At 40.4% G+C, this 24,090-nt stretch overlaps 1 protein-coding gene across 1 annotated transcript in view; it reads left to right on the forward strand.

Moving 5' to 3' along the window:
* The window catches only part of cryl1 (crystallin, lambda 1), a 117,262-nt gene that overhangs the window by 65,127 nt on the left and 28,045 nt on the right, over window positions 1-24,090 (forward strand). Inside the window, exon 6 of the mRNA XM_059029654.1 lies at window positions 10,896-11,090. Within this exon, the coding sequence (XP_058885637.1) occupies window positions 10,896-11,090 (195 nt within the window). The remainder of the gene's footprint in view (window positions 1-10,895; window positions 11,091-24,090) is intronic.

Below are 24,090 nucleotides of genomic sequence, written 5' to 3' on the forward strand. Positions count from 1 at the left end.
GAATACTGCACTAAAGCTATGGTCTGTATAGCCTGTCGCTAGATAGAACCATAGCCAGTGTGTGAAAAACAAGGCATTGGGCTCTGTTTAGCCTATCATTTAATTCCTGCATAGCCTTATCAGGGTGTATCTTTCTTAATCAACATTGTGCGTGTTTCTGATATTTCTGTATACAATGTTGAGAATAATTGCAACCCACTAGACAGCTACTGTACAGAACTCTGTTAGTGTGATAGGTGGCTTAACAGTTGAATTGATTTATCTCGATTATTCCATCAGGTTCAACCTTGTATTCTAGGTAAATCACTTATTCTCCAGACCTCTTTCTTTTTGTTAGAGATAATTTGGCCCTTGTCTTTCAGTTGTACATATAGTATCTTACTGTAATCGATTAATCGTGCCTGTGGGGGGGGGGGGGGGGCGACCTGACTGGAAAAGACATTTTTCTGACTTCCTGGCGATTGTAAAAGTTCCACGGTAAATGGCAGACTCGGTGGGTCTCCAGGATGATTGACTATGTATGTGATCTACATTATAGTTAAAATACATTTATAGCTGGGGGGATTCTCTTTTTGTCTAATTACATTGGTGGTTAAATGCAGAACAAGGAAGCACTAGCTATGGCGTAGCTCATGTAATATTAATATATCATTGAATTATATTCAATTAACTATAATTCTCCAAATAAACTATTTAAAACAAACAAGCAAACATGCAATTTGTTTTATTAATACAGTAGATTATATTACATTATTATTTTGTTTATTACAGTAGATTACCAGCAGTGAAACAGTAAAAAGAGAGAGAGAGAGAGAGAGAGAGAGAGAGAGAGAGAGGAAAGGAGGGATTGAAAAAGACAGAGTAGACCTCAAACAGCCATCCACCCAGACTGCCCTGCTGTGTGACGCCCTGTGATCAGAGAAAGGGAGGGAGAATAATACGTCTTCAGCTAACAACCCACCTAGGGAGCCTTTTCCACACTAACACCATCAACCTGTGAGCTGCTCTGTGACACCCTTATATACACAGGTAGGCTCCTCTGACACACACCAACACACATAAGAGTGCCGTACAGTTGGGTTCAGCCACAACGCAACTCACTAATTCTCCACTCGCGCTCCCGCCTCCCCTGCCACAGATCTCACCAACCGCCACTGAAACCATGGATACGGTACACTTAACTCACACACTCACAAACACAAAATTCTACCAAATTTCTCATCCTTAACTTATATTAATATAAAGAAAAAAATGCGAAAAATTCTGATCTTATTTACAAAAATATAGCCAAACAAAATACTGTACAGCTGTACCATGCAGACAGCTACAGCTCTTGTTGCACTCGCACATCTTTTTTTTAAGCACCTGTGACAGGATTGACCGAGGTTTGAGACTCAGAGACAGTATAAAGTTCAAAAATAAAGTTTTTAATAAACAAAAATACAAAATAAACAGGCACAAGGGCCAAACAAAAAGGGTTTAATACAGAAACAATCAACACAAAACAAAACTTACAAAAATACGGCTTCCAGGCTGGGCATTGCCTTCACTGGTTTACTAAAAACTTACAAAAACAGCACACACAAAAACACTCTTGCTTCTCCTTCTAGAACTCTCCCTCTTAATGAGAGGCTGAGGCCTCCTTTTATGCCAGGTGGCTGGGTCCTTAATTGTATAATTAATGGGTTGATTGCTCCCACCTGACGAAATCAATCTGGGCAGGGAGGAGAATTTAACTCCTTCCCTGCCAGTATTTCTAAGGGCAGAGCCCTGCTCTGCCACACACCTCCCTCCACGTACAAAGTACGGAGGCCGCAATCGGCCAAACTCCCCCCCCCCCTTTGAACCCAAGCCCTCCCCCCAAGAGTCCCCTTATGTCCCTTGGGTGGGCTATTTCAACGGGTGGTGGTGGGCGGGGTTGATGCCAGATCCCCCAAGCTTTCTTCAATAGTGGGGGCCCCCGGACCTTCAAAGCCCATGAACGCTGGTAGGGAACCTGGAACGTCTCCCTCTGGTGGCGGAGGCGGGAACGGCATCCCGTCTGCTGGCGGAGGCGGGAACGGCGGCTCGTCTCCCTCTGCTGGCGGAGGCGGGAATGGCGGCCCGTCTCCCTCTGCTGGCGGAGGCGGGAACGGCGGCTCGTCTCCCTCTGCTGGCGGAGGTGGGCACGGTGGCTCGTCTCCCTCTGCTGGCAGAGGCGGGAACGGCGGCTCGTCTCCCTCTGCTGGCGGAGGCGGGAACGGCGGCTCGTCTCCCTCTACTGGCGGTGGAGGGAGAGACAGCTCTGGCTGTTCCCCCTCTGCTGGCGGTGGAGGTGGGAACAGCCTATATTCTTCCCCTGCGGGTCCCTTCAGCCCTGGGCCTGTGGGCTTCCCCTTCTCGGCCTGTGGACGCACCGACTCCTCCCGCTCGGGCCGTGGACGCACCTACTCCTCCCGCTCGGGCCGTGGACGCACCGACTCCTCCCACTCGGGCCGTGGACGCACCGACTCCTCCCGCTCGGGCTCCTCCCCCTTGGGCTGTGGACGTTCGGGCTCCTCCCTCTCGGGCTGTGGACGTTCGGGCTCCTCCCTCTCAGGCTGTGGACGTTCGGGCTCCTCCCTCTCGGGCTGTGGACGTTCGGGCTCCCCCTCTCTGGACGACGGCAGTGGCTCCCCTTCTGGCTCTCGGGACGGCGGCTCCTCCCCTTCTGGCTCTCGGGACAGCGGCTCCTCCCCTTCTGGCTCTCGGGACGGCGGCTCCTCCCCTTCTGGCTCTCGGGACGGCGGCTCCTCCCCTTCTGGCTCTCGGGACGACCAAATGTGACAGGATTGACCGAGGTTTGAGACTCAGAGACAGTTTGAAGTTCAAAATAAAGCTTTTTAATAAATAAAAAATATCAAATAAACCGGCACAAGGGCCAAACAAAAAGGGATTAATACAGAAACAATCAACACAAAACAAAACTTACAAAAATATGGCTTCCAGGCTGGGCATTGCCTTCACTGGTTTACCAAAAACTTACAAAAACAGCACACACAAAAACTCTCTTGCTTCTCCTTCTAGAACTCTCCCTCTTAATGAGAGGCTGAGGCCTCCTTTTATGCCAGGCGGCTGGGTCCTTAATTGTATAATTAATGTGTTGATTGCTCCCACCTGACGCAATCAATCTGGGCAGGGAGGAGAATTTAACTCCTTCCCTGCCAGTATTTCTAAGGGCAGAGCCCTGCTCTGCCACAGCACCCAAACAAAAAACACTTCTAGAAAAAACAACTATCTTTAAACGGGACATCTTAGTCAACTCATATTTTTAAAACCTTCTTTTTTCCCCTTGAACAGAACTAATTGAACTTTAGTAAGTCAATATAATCCATTAAGTTTATGGATTTAAAGAAATTCCTAAATATATTTACAAAATATAGCGATACAAGATACAGCTGTACCGTTGGTCTGTTAATTTTTGAACTCCATTTGTTTGAGCATCTTTTGGCAAACTGAGTTAATTAATAACAATAATTAATAACAACTGTCTTTCGTTGCATGTGACGTCAATAGCAAGGCTCAGCTCTGCTGTGGAAAAACAACCCAGGCTCTCCTAAACCGCACCGTGAGGGCTCGGTACAGTGGAAAAGGGGCTTTTTTTTTTAATCAAATCTTTTATATGGGGAACTGTAACAGGGCGAGCAGCCCTGTACATTGTTTTGTTTATTTATTTTTAGATTGGGGGTCTCCCCCTCCGCCCCTGTGCAGTGTATTGTGTATTTATTTTGTATTTTTATTGTATTATATTTATGACGGCGAAGCGCCGCCGTGTTATTGTTTTGTTTATTTTTAAAACGTGTCCTGGCAGAGGTGAGATCGGTGCTCGTCCTCTACCAGGAGAAGTGGAAAAACTTGTGCAGAAGGTGGCCATCTCCCGAATTAATTAAGTGATTAATTTTGTTGCTAATCAGGAGATGGTCACCTGTTATAAAAAGCCTGCAGCTCTCCAGCTCAAGGTGGGGTGTCAGAAGGAGAGAGTGAGCAAGAGGAGTGACGGAGAAACAAGTGTAAAATTAACATAGGAACAGTGAAGGCAGTCTGCCTAGCCTGACCTGTGTTTTATTTATTTTGTGTGCGTGATTTGTTTTTGTTTACTGTTTTATTTTCGCTCGGTGAGCAAGTGTTTTTGTATAAATATTTTATTTATTTTTTTGTTTAATAAAACGGCAGCCAGCCGATTCTTTCTTTAAAAACTGCAGTACTTACCCGGTGTCAGTTTGTTTTCGTGCCTGCTTCTGCCGTGTCTTCACCACTCGTCACCCTGTCACAGGAACAAACAACAATAGAACAATACAACAAGAAATTCCCCACATTTTTCCATTTTTATCCCTCTCCCTCCCCCCACAACAATCGTTTGAATCTTGAAAAAAGATCCTGAAATTCTAAACGCACCTTACGCAACTTTTCTTTCTCTTCTTTACTATGAAGAAAACTAAACCTGTTAAACCTGTAGAACAAATTCTTTTTTTTTTTAAATCACAAATGAACTCTTCTGTGTGTTCATTCTTCTGTAAGTCTATTTCTGTCAAATTGCCTGTTTCTCTGATATGCAGAGTATTTTAGTTTTTTCCTTCCCAACTGTAACCTTTCCAGGTCTCCTACTAATGACAAAGTAAAAATTGCCTCAACATTCTACTGTCCTGCTGTCATAATAAGTAGATTTGCTTATCGGTGACCATAATAACCCTATGAAAGTAATCTGTTATTGGGTTGAAATCTGTAAAAGAGCATTCCCAAAATATGAATTGTTAATGTAGACAGGCGGATAACGTGTGTTTCTTTACCACTGGTATTCTGGCTGTTTTGCTTTGTTTTGTGTACAGTACCCTATCTTTAAATTCTCTGGGTGAAGAATGTGCTAGTTTGTGTTGAGTTGTCTACATTTTGTTAACTTGAAGGACAGGATGTGTGAATGTTTGTGTTTCCTTTTTTATTTCCTGTGTTGACCAGTTCTGATTATGAGAACACTTTTGGGACTCTTGAATATTAGGCATTTTAGCCCTTTCCTTCATCTGTTTTTGGACGGTTTGGCTAGGGGCAGCTCCCTACCTTCCATATCCAGATTTTCAGAAGTTGTGTTTGTATAGCCTGTGGATCAACCCCCTACCCTTTCTAAAGACTGCTTCATTGGCATGCTCCCTTAATATTTACAATCCCCTTTACATCCTTAATCCCTGGCCAGTTGTTTCCTGAAGTCTTTTGGAAGGTGTAACAGGGGAAAATGTAACATGCGTGGGTCATCACTGAAATTCAGATCCCTGAAATCTACACTATCTCAATCTGGTTCATCAATTGTGGAAGAAATACCTTATACTTTCATCAATACCACACCACATTTTAAAAACAGCATCCCTATAACTTTTTATTTAAGGTACCACAAACCTGAGATATATATATGTGGACTCGGCAGACAGCCCAGTATGACAACTACGTTTTGGAGCTAAAGATCATTTTAAAGAACTCTCTTATTTTTGTCTATCCCCACATTACCAGAATCAAACTTCTCCCCTTCTTTTTTATAGAACCCTTGGATTCTTTGCTTTCACTCTCTGAAGAGAGTGTGAACTGCTGCTACATAAACTACTTCTGTTACTTTTTCTTCCTCTGGTCTCCTTCTGTATATTTACTGTACCATACATACAAGAAACCACTGCTTCATTTTACAATGGTCTTGACTTAAGAACATAAGAAAGTTTACAAACAAGAGGAGGCCATTCAGACCATCTTGCTCGTTTGGTTGTTAGTAGCTTATTGATCCTAGAATCTCATCAAGCAGCTTCTTGAAGGATACCAGGGTGTCGGCTTCAACAACATTACTGGGGAGTTGGTTCCAGACCCTCACAATTCTCTGTGTAAAAAAGTGCCTCCTTTATCTAATCTCAATTTGTGACCCCTGGTCCTTGTTTCTTTTTTCAGACATCCTTGCATTCTGTGTACTAAAATACCTTGCAAGCACAAAAAATACAGACTTCTTAGAACTAATACCCAAGATGAGTAGTGTGTCAACACAAGAATATTTATGATGAGAATTCATACTGAAAATAATTATTTAAAGGTGACAAGTGGCACTGTAGGAAAACATTACACTTCCCAGTCTCTTTTATAATATTCACCAGTCTGGAACAATCTGTGATGAAAATGTGTTTTAATAAGAACCTAAACTGACTTCATGACTTGTATTTATTTTTATTTATTTATTTGACAGATGCCTTTATTGGAGGTAGGAGGGGGCAGTGTGGTGAAGAGAGCGGTAGACAAGAACAAGGGTCTTGAATTGAATGCAAGCAGAGACAGGTAGCCAGTGGAGGGTGTGAAGCAGAGGGGTAGCATGAGAGTAGCAAGGTTGGGAGAATACAAGATGGGCATCAGAACTTTGAATGAGCTGAAGGGGGGCAGCAAGGAGAGAGTTACAGTAGTCCAGTCTGGAGAGTACAAGAGCTTGGACCAGGAGGGGTGGAATAGGTAGTGAGAAAAGACAGATTGGGGGGGGTGGGGGTGGCTTTGTCACAGTCCACCCTGCTGATCCAGGCATCACCAGATCACCAGAGGGCGGTGGCTGCTGTTTCTCACCTTAAAAGACGGGACCAGAGTCCAAATAGTCTATAATCACCACTTTCACCATACCCATACAAGCAGCCATGATGCCGACATTGAATATTTATTGTAATTTCAATGACTATCTACTTGGCAGCCTAGGTAAAGTTGGGTCACTGTTATAGAAACATCCACAAACATACAATTTTTTAAATATTTCACATACCTAGCACAAAGACCCCCGATAATATCCCTGGCTTAAATATTGTTTATTCATCGCTATTCTGCTTCTCTGTTCCCTCTACCAATTAGCATTTAAGAATGAAAGAAAGTCCCTCAGTAAGCCTCCTTTAGATATTACAGGAAATGTCATTTGACATTGTTTGACTAATTTGTTTGACTAACTGTATTTTCAGGACAGGAGTTTAAAGGTGACATTCTGACAGGAAGTGAGTGGCATCCTCTGTGGGGTCAGAATGGTCTTATTGTACAATAATACTTCACTAAATACTACTTAACAATGTACATAATGTAGAAAAATAGCTCTTCCTCTTTTTATTATGTTAGTGTGTTAAGAAATACAAACAACAGTATAAGTTTCCATTAAGCAGTCCAGTGAACATTACGTAATTAAAGGAAATGTGCTAACCTTTAGTGTAGCTGAAAATATCCATTCAGGATTAAATATCCTAAATGGTTCTACCTTCTTCTCAGAACTTGACAAACAACTTTGTAAGAAAAGGTCTCCTGTGACCTTTAATATTTTTTTGTACTTACATTGGCAGATCCTAAGATGTTGTATTACATTGTAATTATTACTACTGTACATATTATGCATCATTACTGTCGTCACTTTTTATTTAAGCCTAAGATTCTTATACTTCTGAGTCATTTTTCCCACACAGTATTTTGTTACAAATGCGTATTCATCATTGAATGTGTAGGAAAAAAACAATTATAGGTTAGACATAAATAAATGAAATACATCTTTTAATAAGATTTTAATTGGACCTATTCTATTGTAGACTTTTACATTCTTTTACGATCTGTTGACTGACTGATTTGAAAGTTGTATTCACAGGATCCCTTTGGCTGTGTGAAAGGGTTATGATGGTATTATACCGCCATAGATTGTGCAGTTTCGTGCTGTGTGAAGGGGTATTTTAAAGAATTTTTTAAACGTCTGAGACGGCTCAATAGCGACATTTGTGTGTGAATGGAGCTCAGGTTAGGATTGAGGTGCATTGGAGAGTAGTTTCATTGTCCTTCACCTCATGTGCACAAAATTCACACATTTAAAAAACTTTTACGGAAACATTTCAAACAGACACATCCACATGCAGTACTATCTTACTTTACCACATACAGTACTTACTAGTTACTAAATACTTTTTTTCAAAAATGTGGACGGACTGGAAAACTTAGTTCTGTGTGAGCTGGATTCTTATTTTTGTCTCATGTTCTCTCAAATCAACAGATAAAGAGGTTTCTAGAGCAGAGTTTAATGCAAGAGTCCAAAACCTGTTAAAAGGAACAATCTGTTATCAGCCCACTCACTCTACAAACACTTGTCATAAGGAAATAGGCACCCTACCTTATTTATTTATGACAAGCTAATGACTCAGTACATTTACATGGCACAAGTATTCAGAATATTAAGTATTTGGAATACTAGAATATTCTGAATGTTCTGCATACATGCAGGCGGAATTCTCTTATTCCTTTCATATTCTGCGTTTACATGGTAATGGAATATTCCTTTTATGCCATTAACACATGCGTACCTTGCTGTCCACTGCAAACCAAAAGAGTGCTGATTGTAGTAGAATAGTTTGTTGTTTATTGTAAAGAGCTGGTGCTGTGGACGTATATTTCTGTTTTTTAAGATGTGGAATCTGATATTTTGAGATTGTGTAGATGCTTGTGGGTCTTAATTCAGTGCAATGTGTTCACGCAGACATGCACGCTTATGTCTTTATTAATATAACAAGGAGACAGATTGAAGATGAGTTGAATATAATGTCATCACATGCATAATTGCTTTTTCAAAGAGCATTTGATTGAATTTATGTTATTGAGAGCTGTAATTTTATATAAATAAATAAATATATACTTGTGACAGAGAAAGAATTAATCTTGGTTATAAATCTCCCTCCTGACCTGTGAAGGCGCTGTGTAAAGGGAACAGAGTGCCCCGGACTGGATGTCTTGACAATTCATTCCCAGGGTTAGGTGAAAGTCGAACAGTCTAGAAAGGGGGCGGACTGGAGGAGAAATGGTTGCACTCACTAACCAAGGGGGCGTGACTGACGGTGCATAAAGGGATGTAGCGAGGTGATCTGTCGCTACAGGCCAGCACTAAACCCGGACAACACTGCACCATTGTACACAAATAAATTTCACCACGAGCACTATAGCACTCACTCTGGACTTGTGAACATGTGTGTCTTTGTGTGTGTTCTACTGTGTTTATTATTTACAAACTGTGTCCTATTATTTCAGGACTGCAACCCGTTGTTTTGGAGCAGTGCAATATACATTGCTGTGTATTGCCTGGGATTATTCTTTGTGATCGCCAGACCAGGATTTACAAAATAAAACCTGTTTGGATCATGAACTTTGTTGTCTGTCATCTGTTTCCTAATCACATCACCATTACACCTGCGCACTACAAACCACTGTGCCACATGCTGTTTTTAAATTGAGTTGTATATTTGCAGATCTAGCATGTATTGATATTTGTTTTATGTATATTCTTTTTTACTCTTTTGTAACTGTAAGAGCATTATATATTGTATCTATACAGCGCCCCGATACCTACTGGTGAGTGGCACTTTAGAAATTTTGAAAAATAAATAAATAAATAGATAATATGTATTTGATGGCTAATATATTATAATGTGATGACATGCTGATAGAATTATTTTCCTTCAGTCTTGTCAGTCAGCTGGTCAGGGTAACTTTCTTCTTCAAACCCGATGTCCACACCACGCCAGTGCAAAAGTGCATCCTGTGAGTGCACGCCTTACATAATAAATACATTGTTCCTTTTTGTTTTGTAGTTTTTGCTACTTACTAGTTATATACAGTGCTACACTTGATAAAACATTGAATACAGCATCTAGATTTTTAAACACTTATCATCAATTTTGTAATACAAGTCAAAAGTTGTGTGACTAAGCACACCTACAGCAAAAGTACAGCTGTGGGAAAAGCTTGCAAAGAGGAACAGGTACAATATGTGCTTGTTTCTTCTTCTAGTTTTAAAATGTTAAACTCAAGGTTTTTCCCATTGTCTCCCCTTACATCGCGTGATATTCACATGTTAAAGGCACACTGCTGCGCTGAAGCACTATCTCGAGGTATGCACTTTCGCATGCTACAGCGGGTCGTTGAAGACAAAGGGCGATTACCCAGTATGTCATTCATAATGTTGAAGTAAGGAAAAATTGATAGATTTGCCCCACTTCTGTTCTGTTTTTTTAAAAAATTTTTGCTTTATAGTACTGTGCTTTTAAAACTTTACATCGATGATGAACTTGAACAGTTCTTTCAAATCCCCCTTCATGATTTTTGCACCATCCTTTTAAACACTTCTGCACATCACGGTTTGTTGCCATCAAGCTGTTTTACGAATTTAAAAACCATAATAAAAGTGATGTGTCCTCATCAGACCAAAAGTAGCTGTGTTTTCTCGCACGTGCCGTCATGTTTACTGCTGTGAGTATTTGTTATTGCACGTTGTGGGTTACGCTTCATAGTTGGAATATGTGGTTTACATGGCTTTATATTCCACTAGTATTCCACATACTAGTGGAATATGCCACCTCCAATATTCCGAATATGCAGACATGGGATATTCCTCTTCATATTCTGAATATGCTGTTTACATGGCCGAATATATATTCGGATTATTCAGTATTCTGAATGCTAGTGGAATATTACTGGCCATGTAAACGCACTGATTGTAAGCTGTAAATATTTCTCACCCAATACTGACAGTTGAAAACAGACACATTTATTTAGATAGCTCAGACTAGTGTTATGACCACACTGTTGTCTTGAATGAAACAATGCCAGTAGGTAGCACAGAAACAAGAGGAATGGGACTTAGTGGAACCCTCTTTAAGTTTGCCCAGTACTGTACACCAACTATATAGACACACATTTGCTATTTTTTATGCTGCTGAACAAAAATCTGTTGGTAAAGATTAGCACATAATCATAAAATCTAAGTTAAACTGAAGAAACTTATTTTCCAATGTCTTCAGCAGACCAAGAGGTTTAGAATGGGACTCCTTCTAAATGGCATACTTGTGTGCTTGTGTCCCCATTCCTAGGTGAACCCCCCCTATTATGTGAAGCTAGTTGAGCTGGTGCCTCATCCAGAAACTGATGCTGCAGTGATGGAGAGGACCTACTCATTGATGAAGGAGATCGGACAGTCCCCAGTGAGATTAAGACGGGAGATTGATGGCTTTGCCCTGAATCGCATACAGTATGCAATCATTGCAGAGGCCTGGAGGCTTGTCAAGGTAGGTGATGTCCTGAGTTAACAGAAAGGTTGATCAGTATACTGGAAGCTGGTGAACGATTCATAAAGAATTAGAAAATGGGTTCAGAAATGTATGCGTCCTGATTGATTCTCTTTGATTTTCAAACTTTTTGGACCTTGCCACCCCTTCGTCTTGTCTGTGATACTTTTTATACCAATAAAAAAAAAATCCAACATGCCTCTGGAGTCACCGCTGTTGTGTTTTTTTTTCTTTTGCACGAACCAGCCACCTATTAATCATAATAAGAGCAAACTTAACACTGCAAATTACAGTTTACCAATTGTGACGTACACTTACTAACGTGCACACCATGTAGTAAGCTGATAAACAACAAACCGGATGGCAGCGGACTTCATCCAAAAATATGCAAGCACACATCGCCATCTACAAACTCTGACATGCCTGCAGGTGTCAGCATAAAGATGTGTTTTAAGTTAATATATACCGTATAACGGGAAATTTTGGCTGGTATTAAGCTCGGCGGATTTGATACCTCGGGGGATTTTAACGTTTTTTGAATTGGCGTTTTTCACTTAGCACGTTTACAAAGAGAAATGCCACACCGTTTTGTATTTATACTTTTAATTACAAAAACATTCAAATAAATGTTTACTAAATGAAATACGTCTGCTCAAACTGTATTTCATTTACAGTAACTCGTTATAGCACTTAAAATGTCACTGCAGCAACTTGGAGAACAACAAAGAAGGCCTTTTAATCAGTTACAGTATTTATCGTTCTTATATGGCCCTTAATTTTAAGGTACCAGTAAACTTTTATGATAAGCACTTGCTATCTCTGTTTTAAAAGTTAGATATGGTTCACAACATAACACAGTGGAATGATCACAGTATATGGACTTTGCAATACTTGCACGGTGGGTGGCTTCAGTAGTCATAGCTATAACGTATCAACAATAACAATCAACCATTTTGTTACAGTCTGGCACAAACAATTTTGGCTGTTAATTAAACCCTTGTAAAAATAAATAAATAAATAAATAAATAAAACACAAAATGCTTAACATATTAGGGAAAAGTCCTACTACAGTAGCAGGCACAGTTTATATTGCCTCTGGGTTTCTGATCGCACCATCAATTCCAGATTTTTTAAATCCATTGATGGAAATGTCTGGTCTACTTCTAATGTTTTCAAGCAAATTGGCTTCATAACTGCCATTCTCATATCCACTTTGACATCTGACACATTCTTTCCCCCATCTGGTGCTTCTTTAACCTGTTCTGTATACCAGTCTGCCAGAGGGTGGGATCGCTACGAGCACTGTATGCAACCCTCTGCTTGGTGGAAGTATTATTGACGATCCAATCAAAGCTACCATAAAGCCAAAATACAATCTCCACCCATTATATGTTATAAAAATTAAAAAAGAGAAAAATCCTGAACCTTCTAACACCCCCCAGGATACAGGCTGTGCCCCCCAGTTTGAAAACCACTACTCTAAGCCATTGCATTATTACAATATAACCAATGGGTAAAAAGGCTTTGTTTGCTGACTTCAGCATTCATGCATTCTTGGAGGATGAAGACAGAGACATTCAACACCAGAACCACTTACAAAAAAAGAGAATGAAACGGAAACAGTGAGTACAAGAGACCTCTATCTCAGTGCTACTGACATTGACAGAATAGAAGCAAACAAAGAAGAACCATATACAAAAAAAGTTAACCGTTTTTCGTAACTGGGCAACACAAAAAAAAAGTTCACGTTGACTGGAAAACTTGATGGTTTAACAATGGATGGATTGCCAACCCAGTGGTTTGATCAAGTTCAAGTTTGAAAGCAACCTTGTGGTAAAATCATCTCCCTTTTTCTAATAATTGTTATTGACAATTAGCTTAATGTCCTTCCAAAGAAAATATTTCCTTACTTCTCATTAAAATAAAAACATTCTAACAAGTTGGGTATATTATATGTATCAAAGAAAGTGAATGAGGGCAATACTTCCTTCAAACCCTGGTAGAAGCACAGCCGCCTGGTGCGCAGGGGGAGTCGTGCAGCGCAGGTTTGTGTCCTGGCTGTGTGAAGTAGACCGGTCTTTGCTGGGAACTCAGAAGGGAGCATCACATTGGCTCATTGGCTCTTTCGCTCTTGTGGGTTAGGCTGCTACCCACCAGAAATTGTGCAGCGATGCGACAAAATGAATAGAACCTTGTGACAGAGACAAAATGATTCTTGGTGATAAATCTCCCTCCCGACCTGTGAGGGCACTGTGTAAAGGGAACAGAGTCAGAGAGCAGCTGTAATACATGTGGTCCAGCAGAAAAAAAAAGAGTTTTTGGGAAAATGAGTTTTTGTTCACAAGAGTAAAAAACAAGTATATTTGCATTATTTGTGGTGTGGGAGTTGCAGTTGGAAAAAATAGCAATGGTGAGAGGCACTACACAATAGTACATAAAGTTTCTGAAAAAACATTTCCTGCAGGAAACAATCTCTGAGTCAAAAAAGTAAGTGAACTAAAGCCGACTTTGCAGAAAGTCATTTTTTACCAAACCAGTGAAAAAAGCAAATGCTGTAACAAAAGCCTCTTTCTAAGTTGCTTACTATCTAGCAAAAAACAAGACATAATTTACAGACGGTGCATTGGTAAAAGGCGCAAAGACTGTCATGGCTGAATCGTTATTCAAAGATTTAAAAAACAAGTCAGAAATAATGTCTGCAATAACTGATGTGCAACTGGGAGCTAACACTGCAGCAAGGAGCTGGCTGTATTTGTTCGAATGATGTTTGAGAACTTTAATGTGAAAGAATAGTTTTTAACATTATTGCAATTAAAAGCTAAAACCAGAGGGGTAGATATCTATAATGAGGTTAAAAATTATTTTGCTAGAAAGAACATACCGCTAGAAAAACTTGTTTCAGTAGCAAAGGATGGAGCCGCAGCAAAGACTGGATGTCACATGGGCTTCATTGCATGTTGCAAGACAAACCCCGATTTTCCCTGTTTTTCTCAACTACCACTGTATTTTACATCAGCAGGCACTTTACGGCAAAGTAATGGGATTTGACCACGTTATGACTCCTGTTGTAAAAATAGTTAACTCAATTTGTGCCCTACAATACCGTCAGTTCCAAACACTACTTGATGAAGTTTCCACGAGTATGGCGGTCGTTTTGCTTCACTCTGAAATAAGGTGATTTAGGGAGAGTACTGCGCCGATTTCTTTCTGTTGTGTCAGAAATTACAAATTTCTTGGAGTCAAGAAACAAAAATTGTGCACAGTTAACAAAGTGTATTGGCTGCCTGACTTGGCATTTTTAACTGATGTCACAGAGAAATGAAACAGCCTGAACTGTGAATTACAGTAAAAAAAAAACAAAAAAACAATTGCAGACATGATGATTAGTGCTGTGAAGGCTTTTAAATCAAAGTTGGATTATTGGGTGCAACAGCTGCAGAAGAAAAAAATCCAGCATTTTCCGGTTGTAAAACAAACGTTGGAGGGAATTGAAGCCGTGCAGAACTTTTGGACCCCAGTAAATACTGCGATCTCTTGACCAGACCCCAGTAAATACTGCGATCTCTTGACCAGACCCCAGTAAATACTGTGATCTCTTGACCAGACCCAGTAAATACTGCAATCTCTTGACCAGACCCAGTAAATACTGCGATCTCTTGACCAGACCCAGTAAATACTGCAATCTCTTGACCAGACCACAGGTAAATACTGCAATCTCTTGACCAGACCCAGTAAATACTGCAATCTCTTGACCAGACCCAGTAAATACTGCGATCTCTTGACCAGACCCAGTAAATACTGCAATCTCTTGACCAGACCACAGGTAAATACTGCAATCTCTTGACCAGACCCAGTAAATACTGCAATCTCTTGACCTGACCCAGTAAATACTGCAGTCTCTTGACCAGACCCAGTAAATACTGCGATCTCTTGACCAGACCCAGTAAATACTGCAATCTCTTGACCAGACCCAGTAAATACTGCAATCTCTTGACCAGACTCCAGGTAAATACTGCAATCTCTTGACCAGACCCCAGGTAAATACTGCAATCTCTTGACCAGACCCCAGGTAAATACTGCAATCTCTTGACCAGACCCCAGGTAAACACTGCAATCTCTTGACCAGACCCCAGGTAAACACTGCAATCTCTTGACCAGATCCCAGGTAAATACTGCAATCTCTTGACAAGACCCCAGGTAAACACTGCAATCTCTTGACCAGACCCCAGGTAAATACTGCAATCTCTTGACCAGACCCCAGGTAAACACTGCAATCTCTTGACCAGACCCCAAGTAAATACTGCAATCTCTTGACCAGACCCAGTAAATACTGCAATCTCTTGACCAGACCCAGTAAATACTGCAATCTCTTGACCAGACCCAGTAAATACTGCGATCTCTTGACCAGACCCAGTAAATACTGCGATCTCTTGACCAGACCCAGTAAATACTGCAATCGCTTGACCTGACTTAGGCAAGAATTTAATGACAGATTTCATGATTTTCAGCAGCTGGAACCATGTAATGTTTGCTTCGAATCCCTATATGGATGTGGATGTACGTGACATTTCTGAATAAGTGGCGTCATTGTTTAATCTGGATTGTGTTGCTCTGGAAATGGAGATTCTTAATCTTCAAAATGATATTCAGTTGAAAGCAAGATACCCAGTATCTGACTTCTGGACTTTAGTGGACAAGGACAAATACAGAAATCTCTGCACAGCAGCAATGAAAGTGGCGTCGTTATTTGGTTCCTCCTTTCTATGTGAATCTGCCTTTTTAAACATGAACTTTATCAAATCAAAATTTTGAACCCGTCTGATTGACGAGCATCTGAATGACTCCATCAGGGTTGCACTTTCTAATTACAAGCCAGATTTTGCTGGGCTGGTAGACAGAATAACATTTTTCTTTATTTTTAGCGTGGCTTTTTGCAAATCAGAAGTAGCTCTTCATAATAAAAAGGTTGGAAACTCCTGCCATATATGTTGAAATACCGTCAGAGAAGACACTCATAATTTCAACATCATGTTGACGAATATGTGCCAGTCTTGATCATAGTTTTGTCAATAGCAATTTTTAATAGTTGTATAGATCTGGTAGTTTTCAAACCTTTCGCATCGCCTATTTGTCGCTTCTGGTGTGTGTGGTCATGTTGCTGTGAAAGTATCTTGTCGCCCAATGAAAAATCGCATCGTGTCTGGTGTGTGGCAACCTTTAGGGATGCAAAACCAACAGGGACTGTTTCTCCTCAGAACCCTGCTGGCCATTCTAGGGTGACCAACTGACAAGGGACCAATTTCAGGACATCATGACGACTTTGCGGGATACTAGGATATAAACTAATGCAACTCTTATAAAATCCTCATTTTGTGTTTTCGTTATACAACAGAATAAAGACACAAGAGACCGAAGTTGTTTTAGTTGTTTTACTAAATGCTACTGTAACCCATTACAGCAATGAACTGTTCTACACTTGCGCAGTATTATCAATGTTACATAACTGAAAAAACTTATCCCCTTCCTTCCTAGTGCATTTGCAATTGAACTACATAATTTAACTACATACATTACAACTGCAGTGGTTAAAGTGGGGCAGTGTGGAAGGGTGTGGGTATTCACTGACACAGGAGACAGAAGTTGTAGTCGAAACACCGCACAGGTGCTCAGTTTTATTTTGTTTAATCTTATGATTTGTACTGATTTCTTTTAGCCCGCAGAGGGCGCTGTTGTCTGTAGTCTGGCTACCAACTATGGTATCCAGAACCTACGGGAATACCACGTCAGGGTACACAGTACAGTTCAGGTGCACTCGCAGATGTTCAAAAATAATGAAAACGAAAAGGCAAAAAGAAAAAAGGGAAAATAAAACACAGTAAGGAAAACTACAAAATAAAGGTGCTGCACTTTGCAGCATGAATTTCCCCAGTCATCGCTACCCGTACGACTCAGGTCTCCGTCCTACTCTGCTGTTCCTCAGCTAGGTTTAAAAACACTGTCGGGGTCTGCCCAAGGATTCCCCACTTTCTCTCTATCTCTTTTGATTCTTTCCTTTAAGTTTTTCTCCCGTCCGTCAGCTGGTCTTTCCGAGCAGCGTGACTGCTTGCTCGTTGTACAGATCTAAAGGGGCAGATCTGAGGAAACAACAAAGTATTAATTTATAGGATTAGCAATCCCCCCCAACACTCGCCTCCCAGCCACTCAGAGAGGGGGAAAGCCCACACACCCTCTTCCCCACCTCTCTGTGCCACTGCCATGACTGGCAGGCAGATCCCACGGGACTGCTGCCCTCTTCCTGCAGCATCGTGCATACATCAAACGGCCAGTCCAGATCTCTCCCTGTTACAGGCGGTATGTGCCGGTATGCATACCGCTAAGAAAAGAAAACGATGGTATGACATACCGACAAAAGAAAAGAAAAAATCTAGGAGGGGAAAAAAAAATTATATAATGTTATACTGCTGCAAAGCACCTAGGCTTACCCACAACTCTTTAGTTTCGCACAAAAATAAATTTGGTTTTAGTGTCTCTGCAATTTTATATAGCATGAGTTTCCATGTTGTGATAAACGCCATGGTGAGAAAAACGTAATAAGTCTGGCAACACGTTTAAGCTTGGATATAAATGAAACTTATACATACAAATCAACAGGAAAAAGAACATTCCTGAAAAACTGAAAAAAACTATTCAGTACTATTTACACACTACCTATCAGTACTGCTGACTGTGAGATTTTAATAAAATTAATACAATTAAACTTAATGCGTAGCTAAAATCTGTGTGGTAAAATCATCAAACAAATCCTCCCCAGCACATTGTTTTCTGTGCCTACCGGCACCTTTTTTAATCCTGTTTAAACACTGTACACCTCCTATTAAAAAAAAAAAAAAAAAAAACATTTTAATGCATTTTGTTTTACAAAGAGGAGAATTGCTATTTGTAGAGTCTGTTCATCCGATGTATGTTGTCTCCCATTCTTTGTTGTAGCTGCAGAATGTTTTTTTTGATTTTTGGATCCATTCTTTTAAAACTATTCACTAATGCTATACCATCTGTTCAAACTCAACTCAACTCAAAAGGTCCAATTTAGGGACGGTCCCACACAATGTAGGATGGTTGGTCACCCTAGGCCAGGCGCTCGATGACATCCGCGCTCGAGTTCCTGGGTAAAAAGGAAAGCTGGCTTGGTCTCTTGAGCTCTGTGGGAAATTGCTGCATTGAGGGGAAAAGTTTATGGGCATTCCAAATTGGAAGAAAACTGGGGTAACATAATAATTGTTGGACACTAAATTAAAAAAAAAAAAATGCAAAAAAAAGTACATTCTGGAGGGGACCCTAGTGGCTCACCTTGTAAAAGTACTGGCACATGGAGAGCATAGAGAATCATGCAAGTGTGGTTCAAACTTATTTTGAGGGGTGACTAGCATTTGACATTATTATATTTGAGAAATGAAATATTCAAATAAAAATGAATTTATAGTGCCGAAAATAAAAGACAGTAAACTCAAACTATTGAACAAAATGATACATAGCAAAACCCATTGTTGGAAAAATTGGTAATGATACAGTTTATCAATGACTTGTTAAACACCTTTGTTTGAAAATTGTTGTTTATATAAGGGTTGTCTTGCAAGCTGGTATTAAAATATCGACATATATGTAGGGAGTTTGAAGATTTTTCTGTGAAGTGAATTCTACGGATGTAGTGTTTAGTTTTGTTTTCACAGTAAGGCGAGGCGCATACATCAGTGAATGACCATATATGTAAGCAATAACAAACGAGAAGGTGTGGGGGGCACTGATACAACCCATGCCTCAGGTGCGATATTGCACTTATAAAATGGCTTGCAAGTATCATTTTACAAAAATAAAACAAAAAGCACTACTTTTTAAAACTTTAATTATGTTTTATTGAATGCATCCTTCCGCCAATGCAAAATAGTCCCTATACTTTGGCTGTAGTGGGCTACTAACATAGGCGCCAGAGACGGGTGGGCCAACAGGCCACTGCCCATGCACTTTTTAAAAAGGGAGGGGGACCTGCCCACCCAACATCTCACCCACTTTTAACGGCGGAGCGAGAAGAAAAAAAAAAAAAAAATATATATATATATATATATATATATATATATATATATATATATATATTGTATATATATATATATATATATATATATATATATATTGTATATCTATATATATATATATATATATATATATATATATATATATATATATATATACAGTACTGTGCAAAAGTTTTAGGCAGGTGTGAAAAAATGCTGTAAAGTAAGAATGCTTTCAAAAATAGACATGTTAATAGATTATATTTATCAATTAACTAAATGCAAAGTGAGTGAACAGAAGAAAAATCTAAATCAAATCCATATTTGGTGTGACCATCCTTTGCCTTCAAAACAGCATCAATTCTTCTAGGTACACTTGCACAAAGTCAGGGATTTTGTAGGCATATAGTCAGGTGTATGATTAAACAATTATACCAAACAGGTGCTAATGATCATCAATTCAATATGTAGGTTGAAAAACTGAAACAGAAACAGCTGTGTAGGAGGCATAAAACTGGGTGAGGAACAGCCAAACTCAGCTAACAAGGTGAGGTTGCTGAAGACAGTTTACTGTCAAAAGTCATACACCATGGCAAGACTGAGCACAGCAACAAGACACAAGGTATTTATACTGCATCAGCAAGGTCTCTCCCAGGCAGAAATTTCAAGGCAGACAGGGGTTTCCAGATGTGCTGTCCAAGCTCTTTTGAAGAAGCGCAAAGAAACGGGCAACGTTGAGGACCATAGATGCAGTGGTCGGCCAAGGAAACTTACTGCAGCAGATGAAAGACACATCATGCTTACTTCCCTTCGCAGTCGGAAGATGTCCAGCAGTGCCATCAGCTCAGAATTGGCAGAAAACAGTGGGACCCTGGTACACCCATCTACTGTCCGGAGAAGTCTGGTCAGAAGTGGCCTTCATGGAAGACTTGCGGCCAAAAAGCCATACCTCCGACGTGGAAACAAGGCCAAGCGACTCAACTATGCACGAAAACACAGGAACTGGGGTGCAGAAAAATGGCAGCAGGTGCTCTGGACTGATGAGTCAAAATTTGAAATATTTGGCTGTAGCAGAAGGCAGTTTGTTCGCCGAAGGGCTGGAGAGCGGTACACGAATGAGTGTCTGCAGGCAACAGTGAAGCATGGTGGAGGTTCCTTGCAAGTTTGGGGCTGCATTTCTGCAAATGGAGTTGAGGATTTGGTCAGAATTAATGGTCTCCTCAATGCTGAGAAGTGTAGGCAGATACTTATCAATCATGCTATACCATCAGGGAGGCATCTGATTGGCCCCAAATTTATTCTGCAGCATGACAACGACCCCAAACATACAGCGAAAGTCATTAAGAACTATCTTCAGCGTAAAGAAGAACAAGGAGTCCTGGAAGTGATGGTATGGCCCCCACAGAGCCCTGATCTCAACATCATCGAGTCTGTCTGGGATTACATGAAGAGAGAGAAGCAACTGAGGCTGCCTAAATCCACAGAAGAACTGTGGTTAGTTCTCCAAGATGTTTGGGCCAACCTACCTGCCGAGTTCCTTCAAAAACTGTGTGCAAGTGTACCTAGAAGAATTGATGCTGTTTTAAAGACAAAGGGTGGTCACACCAAATATTGATTTGATGTAGATTTTTCTTCTGTTCACTCACTTTGCATTTTGTTAATTGATACATATAAACTATTAACATGTCTATTTTTGAAAGCATTCTTACTTTACAGCATTTTTTCACACCTGCCTAAAACTTTTGCACAGTACTGTATATATATATATATATATATATATATATATATATATATATATATATATATATATATATATATGTGTGTGTGTGTGTTTTTACTACCTTGAATCTCATCATTCTTCCAAAACACAGTGACAGAGATAAGTCAAATGAATCCACAAATTAAGATGACACCGGAACTGTGTTGATAGACAATAATCCTAACGTTTCACTAGCTGTGCCACCAGCTTCTACAGAGGTACATGAAGCTTTTAACAAATCATATGGGAAAGAATGAGTATGTGTGGTAGCGAATGTTGCTACATTCGTCATCTTGTAACACTATAGAACTGTTGAAACACATTGAAACATTTGTTACCATTTCATGTAATTGGTGTCCGAAGCAGTAAATAACTGTAGAACTTGGCCCAGACACTTTTAGAAAGGCGCCAGCGCTGTTGGCTACTAATTGGCTACTAATTGGCTACTAATTGGCTAGAAATACTTCTTACTGCTGAATGAATTGTTCATTTACTTTGTAGATATGGAAATTGGTTTACTTATTTATTTAATAACATACTGCAGCTTGAATGTATTGTTTTTCTGAAAAGGAAAACTACAAAAATGTAAAAATAATTCTTGTATGTTTTCCACTCATTATTGTGTACATTTGAAATTTAGTAGTCACCAATTAGTTTTTTTGTTGTTTCTTCCCCAATTTAGTAGTGTCCAATTATTTTGTTTAGCTCAGCTCACCACTACCACCCCTGCGCTGACTCGGGAGGGGCGAAGATGAACACATGCTCCCAGCTTGCTTGCTTGCTGGGAGCCAATCATAGTAAACACTAACAAAACTGCTTACTGCATTTTAATACACACTGATGTGAATACTTATTGAACAGACAACTTCAAAACCTAAGCCTGTTTGGTTTTTTCTCGTAGACAATCCCTGCATAGTAAAGGTTCAACGCAACAACGCATTCAGTACTAAAGCCAAGGCTTGAATGATGTTCTTGCTGTGGCCGTCCAGATCGAAATGTTGTGATTTTAAAGAAAAGACATCCAAGGAGATGGATTTGACATCTGTACGATTCTGTTTACTTTCTAACATGTCAAACTTACGAATAATTATGAGAAAGCTGTTTTATAATATATATTGCCATGCTGGGTATCCTTTTGTTCTGAAGAATGTGTGCTTGCATCACCTAGAATTTTAGGATTGAGGCATAATTTAAAAAAAAAGGATAAATACATATACACTGAGTGTACAAAACATTAGGAACACCTGCTCTTTCCATGAAATAGACTGACGAGGTGAATCCAGGTGAAAGCTATGATCCCTTATTGATGTAACCTGTTAAATCCACTTCAATCAGTGTAGATGAAGGGGAGAGAGGTTAAAGAATGATTTTTAAGCCTTGACACAATTGAGACATGGATTGTGTATGTGTGCCATTCAGAGGGTAAATGTGCAAGACAAAAGATTTACAGTAAGTGCCTTTGAACGGGGTATGGTAGTAGGTGCCAGGCGCGCCGGTTTGAGTGTGTCAAGAACTGCAATGCTGCTGGGTTTTTCACGCTCAACAGTTTCCCATGTGTATCAAGGATGGTCCACCACCCAAAGGACATCCAGCCAACGGCAGGCCAGTGGTAGAAAACGGCTCATTGATGAAAGAGGCCAAAGGAGGCTGACACGAATTGTGCAGAGCAACAGACAAGCTACAGTTAGTCAACTGACAGTCCAGTACAACATTGGTGCCAAAAGACCCATAAAAGAATGCACAACTCGTCGTACCTTGACACGAATGGGGTATGGCAGCCGACGACCTAAAAAAGTTCCACTTCTTTCAGTAAAACACAAGAAACTGCGGTTGCAGTGGGCTAAGGAACGAAAACACTGGACACTGGAGGATTGGAAAAACATTGCCTGGTCTGATGAATCCCGGTTCCTGCTGTTTCACGCTGATGGGAGGACTAGGGTATGGAGAAAACCGCATGAGTACATGCATCCATCATACAGCGTGTCAGCATTGCAGGCTGGTGGTGTGATGGTGTGGGGTGTGTTTTCATGGCACACATTGGGCCCCTTGATAAAAGTGGAGCAATGTTTGAATGCCACAGGATATCTGAACATCATTGTCAATCAGGTGCATCCCTTCATGGCAGCAGTGTATCCATCTGCTTATGGATTTTTTCAGCAGGATAATGCCCCATTGTCTCCATTGGCTAGGATTGTCCAGGAATGGTTCCACAAACATGACAGTGAATTCAGCTTACTGCAGTGGCCTGCCCAGTCACCAGATCTCAATCCAATTGAGCATCTGTGGGATGAGATGGAATGAGCTATTCGGAGTAGAGATCCACTACCAGCCAATTTGACACAACTGTGGGAAGCATTGGAGTCAACATGGGCCAGCATCCCTGTGGAACGCTTTCGACACCTTGTAGAGTCCATGCCCCGACGAATTGAGGCTGTTCTGAGGGCAAAAGGGGGTGCAACTCAATATTAGGAAGGTGCTCCTAATGTTTTGTACACTCAGTATATATATATATATATATATATATATATATATATATATATATATATATACACAGACGTGCTCAAATTTGTTGGTACCCCTCCACAATAAACGAAGAATGCACAATTTTCTCTGAAATAACTTGAAACTGACAAAAGTAATTGGCACCCACCATTGTTTATTCCATATTTAATAGAAATCAGACTTTGCTTTTGATTTTTTATTCAACATAATATTGTAAATAATAAAACAAATGAAAATGGCATGGACAAAAATGATGGGACCGCTAACCTAATATTTTGTTGCACAACCTTTAGAGGCAATCACTGCAATCAAACGTTTTCTGTAGCTCTCAATGAGACTTCTGCACCTGTTAACAGGTAGTTTGGCCCACTCTTCCTGAGCAAACTGCTCCAGCTGTCTCAGGTTTGATGGGTGCCTTCTCCAGACTGCAAGTTTCAGCTCTTTCCATAGATGTTCGATAGGATTCAGATCAGGACTCATAGAAGGCCACTTCAGAATAGTCCAATGTTTTGTTCTTATCCATTCTTGAGTGCTTTTAGCTGTGTGTTTTGGGTCATTATCCTGTTGGAGGACCCATGACCTGCGACTGAGACAGAGCTTTCTGACACTGGGCAGTACGTTTCGCTCCAGAATGCCTTGATAGTCTTGAGATTTCATTGTTCCCTGCACAGAT

Source organism: Acipenser ruthenus, chromosome 8 (genome assembly GCF_902713425.1).
Source record: "Acipenser ruthenus chromosome 8, fAciRut3.2 maternal haplotype, whole genome shotgun sequence".
Taxonomy (NCBI): domain Eukaryota; kingdom Metazoa; phylum Chordata; class Actinopteri; order Acipenseriformes; family Acipenseridae; genus Acipenser; species Acipenser ruthenus.